At 30.9% G+C, this 10138-nt stretch overlaps 1 protein-coding gene across 1 annotated transcript; it reads left to right on the forward strand.

Moving 5' to 3' along the window:
* The first annotated feature begins 1215 nt into the window (after window positions 1-1215).
* On the forward strand, window positions 1216-10138 carry LOC107170741 (lipase 3-like). The gene is made up of 8 exons (XM_089227988.1): window positions 1216-1593; window positions 4280-4478; window positions 4642-4756; window positions 4992-5235; window positions 6905-7075; window positions 7187-7271; window positions 7380-7522; window positions 9036-10138. The coding sequence occupies exons 1-8, from the start codon at window positions 1528-1530 to the stop codon at window positions 9798-9800; spliced, it is 1788 nt and encodes a 595-aa protein (XP_089084114.1). The 5' UTR covers window positions 1216-1527; the 3' UTR covers window positions 9801-10138.

Genomic DNA, 10138 nt, shown 5'->3' on the forward strand with positions numbered 1-10138 from the left:
AGAAAAAATATTTATGGATTTTCAACTAAAAAATAATTTGCAAATCGTTTGCGTGAAAAAAATATTGTTCTAACATATAAGCTATGTGAAATATAAAAAATACCATACCAATACTTTGGGCGTTAAAACAAATTTTGACTCCATCACAAAAAAAAATGTCTAAGGCCCAACTAAAAATCCGTCAAGGCCCCTTTAAATCTTTCGCCGGCGCTGGTACACTCGAGCTATGTAAAATTATTTCACTGTCTATAAAAAAAAGTAATAAAGCACGATTGAGCGTAACACGAAAGAGCTTAATAGGCCTTTTTTTAGCGATACGATTGAGCATGAAATGTTTTATGCAACGTTGCCAACATCATCTACATTGCCGAAATATTATAATCTATTATTTTTATAGGCGTTATTACATTAATTTATTTTTGATACCTAACTCAAACGAGCCACGGCCAGTGAGTCGAGTTTAGCCTTATCGACGGTGTTATTGATTAGTAAATTAGTTCTGGAGCGATAAATATTAGATTTATCTATAAGAATATATTGACCGTTATAGATGCGATGTCTTAAACATTTAGCATTACGGGGAGAAAATATGAGATAAGCAACAGTTAAAAAATTACTATAGAAATAATTCAGTTTATGTATAGTGTTCGATCACCTAGCTACCTAAATCTTATATAAGTCGTGTCGCTTAGTGCGTTAAAAAAGTTTCGGTCTATTTTTTTTATAGGGATATGAATATAATAAATTATAACGACGTTTTTATCGGAAACTCATCAATTCGAACTATATTATATTTTTAACTGTTATATTGTCTAAAGTTTAAAGAAATAATTGTTTGTACAATATGGTTCAAAACTGAAAATGACAACATCGCAGAGTTTCTTATGATGCTCAATCGTGTAGGTTTTGTTTTGTTCTTCTGCGTCATTTGGTACACCGACAGATTTGCTCAAACGCGTCGTAAAAAATGTCAAAGTTTCACGCTCAACCGTGGTGTATAGCCCACGAAAGAGTGCAGGTAGGTCGGGAACGTGCCGCGACCGTGGCGCCACCTACACCGCGAAAGGTGGTCGCGATACAACAACAACAATAATGATGATAAATGATAATAATAATAATGATAGCGCGATCGTCGCCAAATCATCACGTCGGCGTCGTATGTAAATAATAGTGTTATTATTATTATTATTAATTGTTATACACCGCGAGTCGAATAGTATCGAGCACGACTATCGTAATATCGTACGTACAATAATGTGTGCTGCACACAGTGTTATTGAGCTGTGCACATTGCGACCACCGTCGTTAGGGTTCAGTCGTCGCGCACACACGATCGGCGCACGCGGTGCAGTTCCTATAATAACAACACATATTAATAACGACGACGATATTATTATTAAATATAATTTGGTGTGCGCGATCGTCGGATTTGTCGGTTTCCTCTATCCGTTCGTTTTTCCAGGCGCACACTTGATACCTAAATTGACAATGACTCGTGAGTAACATCACACACCATCATTGTTTATTATGAATTTGATTCCGGCTGCGATTTTTCCATTTTCAATCATGTCCAAAAATGTTGGATCGTCCACCGTGAGTACCACAATAATATATAAGTTAACTGTTTTTATTATTATTATTATCATTATTATTACGCTATGCACGCGTCGCATTCCCGGTCGATAAATTATTTTTAAACGTCCGTTACGCCATTGTCATTGCACACTTGCACGACGAAAAGTTCGACGTTAATGCGTTTCAATCATCTGGAGACGAAAAACCGCTAGAATAAGAATAACCTGCTCGGGCTTTAAAAATCAAGCATTTTCAACAAGTTTGATGTTTTGAAAATGAAATAATGTATTTGAAACAATTAATATATTCAACTTTTTAGCGAAAAATGTATATTACCTTAACACGTTATAGTGTGTTCAAACTACTACAATTTTCTATGCGTGCGCAGTCATTAAAATGTATTTAAGTACAACATGATTTGCATACAATTTAACTGACTCATATGGACGAAAAAAAAAAATAGAGAAACATAATATACAGTGTACCGACAATCCGTAACAACTTTCGATTTCATATCAGTGTGACGTTTTAAAATTTTCAAAAATATTTTACAACCGTCATCGCTATGTGCAGATAACGTCATGCATATAATACTATATTATTGTTTTTAATTATATGCGGTCTACAGTGTCAATCGATTGCATAATTAATCGGCCAAAATTAGTTTTCTTTTATACACCATTGTTTATGACTTATAATGCCAAAAATACTTAGGTTGGTTAAGTTGTACCGTCGCCTTATTAGTCTAAAAAAAAAAAAAAAACTGTGTAACGATATAACCGAATTGAATTATGGAGTTATGAATTATTGAGTTATGGTTTTAAAGAAATTAATATTTTTATATCTCGTTTTTTACTGAAAGTACTCAATCAATAGCGAATAGGATAACCGAATTCTTATTAATTTAAGATTTCCGGTTAATTAATGTCTGATGAACTTCAATGTTCTATCGATATTTTATTGTTATATAAGCATTGAGTATTTAATTTAACGTTGATAGTGTTTAGGTATACTTGATAACTAATCACAGTTCAAGTGGTTACGATTCGCACGGGAGAATATCTGAAAGATAATAATATTTAAAATTTATTCAATTCTGTTCTAATTGTTCTGCTAATAAAATGTAATCGTTTCGTCGAGAAAATAATATACAAATAAAACATTCTACATATTAGTAATTATTTATGGGGTTCACAATGATAACACAACACGTCATACAACATTCAAATATTCAATATAATAATGATATGTCGTAAAATAATAATACCTGCTTGAATAGTTTCAATAGACATGGTTACACGATTACACGAATAGATGAATCATGTCAGTACCTCATGTAAAATACAAATAAATAAATGATATTCTACAAATTCATTGTGTACATTTGTCATAAATCTAATTAATTTTCATGAAATTATCGAAGGTTACATAAATTAACCAGCCAATGGGTGATTTTTTTTTTATTCAACTAAAACAATACTTTTTAAACTGATGAATGAATCAAGAATTTAGGAAGAAGATTTAATACATTCTCAAACCATTTTTTAATATTCAATTTCAAAACTTTTAATACGTCGCTTTAAAGTAATAAGCATTACGTATTACGCATTTACGCATGTCAAATAAAAAAAAATAATTGAATTTATTTATAAACATATTTTATCTCAGTAAAAATAAAAATAATTTGTGTACAAATATATTTATATATTATATAATATAATATAAAATAGTTATTTAAATTACATAATATATTATATTGATATTCATCTTAAGCATTTTCATTTTTATGTTTTGTTTACTAACAAAATTAAAGTATAACATTAAAAATATAAAACAGAAATATAATTGAATTTATTGGTATATAAATAAAAAATACCACCTGTAATCTTATTAAATATACAATGACTATATATCATTACTCATTACTCACTCCGACCATGAGAATCCAAAAGACCTAACCTTTTTTTTTGCCTAGCTCAACGATTTTCACTTCATAAGTGATAATTGCTTAAAAATCATAAATTTTTGTTTTTTATATTTTGTAAGACTTATTTATTGTACAGCTATAATATCAAACGAAATATTAACTATGATTTACGATACTTGAACAGATTGATAAATATTGTGATTGTTTTACTGCATTTTCAATCTTAAAATATATAAGTATTAAAAACGCATATAATATAAAAACACATAATATTAAGTCGTATTGGTGCATAGCTTGGTATCCTGGCACCTGCGTAAATGTTGTATTTTATTATTATTAATATAAGTTTTCACGATTAAATCAAATAAACTCGGGTGTATTAATTGAATTTTTTTTTAGCGTTATACACTCTTGTTTACCTATATCAGTTAGCGTACAAAATAAAGTCGATTATTTTATATTTCTGGATAATGAATTTTTAGGTATTTGTAATTTAAATTAGGTATATATATACCAATATACCAATATACCTATATAATGTATTAAAATGTATGTATACTTTCACACTTTGTATATTATGTATATTTCAACGATTTTAACTTTTAAGTCCATGTAGTAACGCCACTGCAGATCGGTAGTATATAGTTATAACCGTTATAGGTGTTCTGTATTTGTAGACATGGTACATAAGTGCTTATACACAAACACAGCTACATTATTATAAGATATTAATGTACTTACATTTTATTTTTTATGATTCTTTGGAATTCCTACTAGGTTGAAATTGTCAAAAACAATGGTTATGCCGTTGAAGTACACGATGTCGTCACGGAGGACGGTTACATCTTGGAGTTGCATCGCATCTCGGGAAACAAGAGCGGACAAGAACCAACCAGAAACCATCCGGTGTTCGTGCACCACGGCATTCTGGGAAGTTCGGCGGATTGGGTGCTCGGCGGGGCCGATATATCGTTACGTGAGTATAAACCATCAATGTCGATAAAAAATCGCTCGATCGAAATTTATAATATTATTTATGCGTTTTTTCGCGCCGTGCATAAACTTTTGTAGGTAAAGTTGTTAATATCGTGCGTTGTACCTGCAGCATAATGCATTGTAATAATAATATTATATTATAGCGATGCAACTATCCGACGCCGGGTACGACGTGTGGTTGGCCAACTGTCGAGGTAACACCTACAGCAGAAAGCACTCGACGATGACATCCAAGCAAAGAGATTATTGGAATTTTAGGTAAAACTATTGTAATAACTATATAATATTATAATATTATTATTTGTAGTTTTGTTCATCGTGGATACACGCAGATACGTAGTGCTCGTATATTCATATATTATGGTAAATTGATGGTCCTTTCTATTACGTCTTTTCATCTTGAAAATAATAATATTTATATTATATATATTATACCTATACTTATCTAATCAAGCAATAATAATACAATATAACTATAATAACGGTTGCAAAGCTTACACGAAGTCGGAACGTTCGATTTGCCAGCTTCGTTCGACTACATTCTAATGAAGACCAATGCGCCGCAACTCCATTACGTAGGTTATTCGATGGGCACGTCCGTGTTTTTCATAATGGCTTCTGAAAGACCAGAATACCATCACAAGATTAGGTCTCAAATCAGTCTCGCACCGGTAGCCTACTTGTTCAACACAAGATCATCCGTAAGACATATCGCTCCGTACGCGGAGAAGTTGAACGTAAGTTTTTGATCAACAGTATATAAATAATTTATATTAAGTTAAAAACATCATGGTATCACTTATCAAAAATATATGTTTGATATTTATTGCAAATAGAAAACTTTGAACCTTTGCCAAACAAACGGCTATTTAATATATGAATATATAATATTATATATGCAACTCGTGCAAGGTCATTACTATAGCTGATACACACAACGCATTTACATTTGAAAGATTTAATAATTTTAAGAAAAAAAAAAATTCAAAGGTCAGATTATTATGCATTTTGAATTTATAATGATTACATTATAATATCGTTCAATTCGTTCAAATGTTCAATTACGATTTCCACGTAGGAAAAACTTTGCAATGTAGTTCTATCAATGTAACGAACCGTTTTATAAGTATAGGTACTATTTAAAATAATATAGACAAGTCTATTAATATTAATATTGAATTTTGATAATTATAATATTGAGTTTATTTACTAATAATATTTAGTTTTAAATTTACATTTTATTATTAATTACAAAATTTATATGTTAAAAATCCGAGCGTAGAATTTCAAAATCATCAACATTGATTGTGATAAAATAATCATATTCTTCATATATTTTAAAGTTTAAATAAAAATCATTTATAATGATAGTTGTATAAAATCAAAATATATTAGTAGGTATATTTATATATATACAGGGTGATTCATGGAGCGTACAACACTCACTATTTCCAAAAGTGTAAATGTTTTTGAAAATATAATTTTAGATAGGTTCAAGTCGTTTACAAAACGATGTTTTTATTAAAAATTATATTTTTAACATTTTTTATCCCAATAATTTTTTTAATTTTTACTTTTTGAATGACAACATGTAGTTTTAATTTGATATTCCAAAACAAAATATTTTTCTAAGTATTTCGATACAAAAAATTGAATTTAGGGCAAGTAGTTTATGAGTTATAAATATTTAAAGTTTAGATGAGCGGAGTAGTGGACAAATATGTTGCGGGGTAACCCCGTAGGTTAGGTTATAACCTATATCTCGTAAACTACTCGCCCTAAATTCAATTTTTATATATCAAATTACTTAGAAAAATATTATGTTTTAGAATATCAAATTAAAACTACATGTTGTCATTCAAAAAAGTAAAATACTAGGGATAAAAAAATGTTAAAAATATAATTTTTTAATAAAAACGTTGTTTTGTAAACGACTTGAAGCTATGTAAAATTATATTTTCAAAAACATTTACACTTTTTGAAATAATGAGTGTTTTACGCCCCCGTATTTTGGTCTGGTGTGGCGAGGAGGTTGTCCTCAGTCATAAAACGTGTTCTGAGTATAAGCACCAGCTGCAAAAATCCACGTCTCATATTATACACATGATAAAATTAACCGTACCTTCCCAACAGTAGAAAGCCAACTTAAAATAACCTTCATCCAATGGTCTATGTTAATGTTATTGCAGATTATTTATAAAAAAACAAAAATGTACTTTCTGATCCATTACCCACTGATTTTTCATTTTAACTTTTTTAATCATTAGATACGTTATAATATCGAAATTCAATTAAAAAAAAAAAAAAAAAATGTTTAACAATTATAGATAATACATATTAGAACCAAAGAATGTATTAATCTTCTTAAAAACCCTAGGAGCTTATGTTTAAATGTTTTCTTTTTAGATTCTGTATCAATGGGTTTCGAATGGAATGTTTATGCCTCAATCGAGGATGCAATCATTTTTGGTAACTAACACGTACGGAGAAAAAATTGCGCGAACTTTGTTTTGCCAAAAATGCATATCTTACGTAGCGTCTTCCGTGTGTGGTAGTGAAACGTATATTTTCGACAATGTAATAATTATATTTTATGAACTCGTTTATGATACCTATTAATTATACGAGGAAAAGGTGATTATTGATTTATGATATATTTTGTTTGTCGTCATGACGTGTTATATATAGAAATTAATACCACTTGTCATTGAACACTTTCCGGCGGGAACGTCGTCCAAACTAACCACGCACTTCTCACAACTTGTATTGAAAGGTATTCATAATTAATCATAAAATAGTTACTCAGAAATCTTTCTAATATTACCTATGTTTTATAATATTTTTTAAATTTTATTTTCATGATCTGAAATTCAATGTGTAGACTGTTTTAGCCGGTACGACTACGGTCCGATGATGAATTTAAAACATTACAATTCTACTGAACCTCCAACGTACGACATGACATCCATACAAGTACCCATTTCGTTGATATACGGAAAAGACGACGTATTGACGAACTTGAAGGTGAAGTTTTTAAATTCTTGTAAAATTATCACCTGTAGTTATATTAATCAGGGTGAAGTGGGGTAGGTTATTGTAGATGAGTACCATTTTCAAAGAGTATATTTTCTTAAACATATTAGGTAAATTTATTGAACCTCAATAACTTGAAAATATATAAATTATTTTATTTAAAAATAAAACAGATTTTGGTAAGTAGGTTTATAATTTGTGATATAATTTGTTTATAATTCCCCCTCTAAACTTGCTCAAACGTATCAAGTGTAGCATCTTTTCTGAAAGGTTATGTTCTTGATCTGGTACTTTAAACATGTCATTTTTCGATTTTTGAAACGGTACTCGAAATAAAAGCGGTTAAAGCAGAAAAAACGTACGATTTCACGATTCTATAATATAAAATAATTACGGACGACGTTTTCTACCAGAAATGTTGCTTCAAATCGGTTAAAAACATTCGTAAAAACTTGAAATTTGGGTTGTGTACTTATTATTATCCTTACCTAGACATGGTACAATTTTCAAAACATTTGAGCGAATTTTGAGCTTTTTCTTTAATATTTTTTTTTCATAGTTTTATGATATTTTCTAATTATAAATTATATAAATATAAATATAAATATTTCCTATTTATATATAAATCGTTCTTAAACTGTTCTTATAACGCTTTGTTTATCGCCATAGAAATTAATAAAATTAAATAAAAAAGATTCCCTCGTCCGCTCAGAATCGTTTTTTATCGAATGCAATCATTACATTCAAATCGAATACAGTAAAATTACACCATCCTGTCCGAGGACCGAAGAGACCACCACCGAAATACTGACTTACTTTTTATTCTTTAATTTTAGACTTCGCAAACGTATTCCAAAATAAAATTAGTACATTTAATGCACAATGTTCATTTGTTTTGATACAATCATTATTTTTCTCCATAATAGATTTCATACGTTCTCACGGAAATTAACATTATTATCATTTATAAATATAAAATAATATTTTGTAAATATTTATGTTTGAACTTTTAAATTCTGAGCATAAATGCATAATTTATTATATGTATTGTAGTGTATATGTTTATTTCAGATGGAGTAGTTAAAACATAAAACGCTCCGATTTTTTACATCGACATCATTTTTTCTGATAGAAAAATGAATCTTGTAGATTCCGGAAGTTAACATTTAAAATTCTTAGTAGTTTTTGAAAGTATTAAATATGTGTAAATATTTTGACTTTTTTGAGTTTTATCAATTATACCTAAATAGTCTTGAGACTTTTTCAAATCTTCAAATTGTTTTTTTAACTATTGTCGATGTAAACTTTTTACTTAGTTAAGAAGCTGACAATGGTCCTCATATGTTGTTCTATAGGAGCTCAAAATTAATAATGGTCACGCGATGATTTGTTATAATATGCATTTTAAGTTCAAATTATGACACACCTGACTTGCCTTTTTTATCATGTTTATAGAACTTTTTTTTATTTATCTGAACCTATATCAAGTTGTTCTTGTGTGCAGGACGTTATGAGACTGAAATCGCAACTTCCGAAGCTGATGGACTTCGTTTCGGTGGACAGCCCACGTTGCAATCACGTGGATTTTTTGTGGAGTCTAGACGTGACCAAACAAGTGAACGCGAAGGTGACGGAAATACTGCAGAAGACCGACCACACTGACTGGGAGTACACGGGTCCTTCTGAGGACTCTTGTACAGTTGATGTCGACGAAACGGGTGATAACGACAGTCCGACAACCAAAGGACGACAACCGAACTCGAAGGACGACCAACATGAATACGTAAACTTTGCACCGGGCCCGGATATCTTGGCAAAGTATGCATCGGGTGAAACTCCGGTGCAGCAGCACGACGACAAGTCAGCGGAGCTCGCACGAGGCTGGAAACTGATGCAAAAGCTGCAACTTTTGGACAACTTGATCGTGCTTTTGAAGTCCACCGAAACGAAGTACCACCGACTTAGGGACAGTTTGTCTAGGGAGTTATCCGAATGGACTCACGGCGACCGGAACGAGACCGGAACTCGTTGCGACGCCGGAAATAACGGTGCCCTGGAGGTCGTCGTGGAAGACACGGTGGCCGGTGTAAAGACCGAACAAACCACCGTGACGTCGCGCGGCACCGGTATCAGAAAAGTCGGCGACTTTGTTGATTATTGTGGTCGCCTAAACCGCATAAACGACCGGATGGCGGCGAGACGCGCACTCTACACCACGTTGAGTAGTCTCGGAAGAGCGTTAAGGTTTTTAAAGTTGCGTAATAAATAGGGGATGGTTTTCACGAGAACCCTCTCTTAAAAATATACATGTTTCAATTTGTGTGATTTAAAAAAAAATTATATTTATTTTAACATCTGCATCTATATAGTATATATGCATAAATTCGTTATACATAGTGTAAAGGTACTGCACTCATACAGTTCTTGTCATTATTTACTTGTTATTTGTATAATTAAAACCAAAGATTTTGTCTATCTAATAGGTTATAGCCAAATTAAATCTAGCCTCAAGATCTACATAGCGTCTATTGTTTATTTGTATTGTACCGCGGTATGTATGATCTGTTGGAAGATATTTATTATTAATAAAATTGTTTTATCATGTAA

The sequence above is a fragment of the Diuraphis noxia genome, unplaced genomic scaffold, assembly GCF_037042655.1.
Source record: "Diuraphis noxia isolate RWA-SAM2 unplaced genomic scaffold, SU_Dnox_SAM2 contig0004, whole genome shotgun sequence".
Classification (NCBI taxonomy): Eukaryota; Metazoa; Arthropoda; class Insecta; order Hemiptera; family Aphididae; genus Diuraphis; species Diuraphis noxia.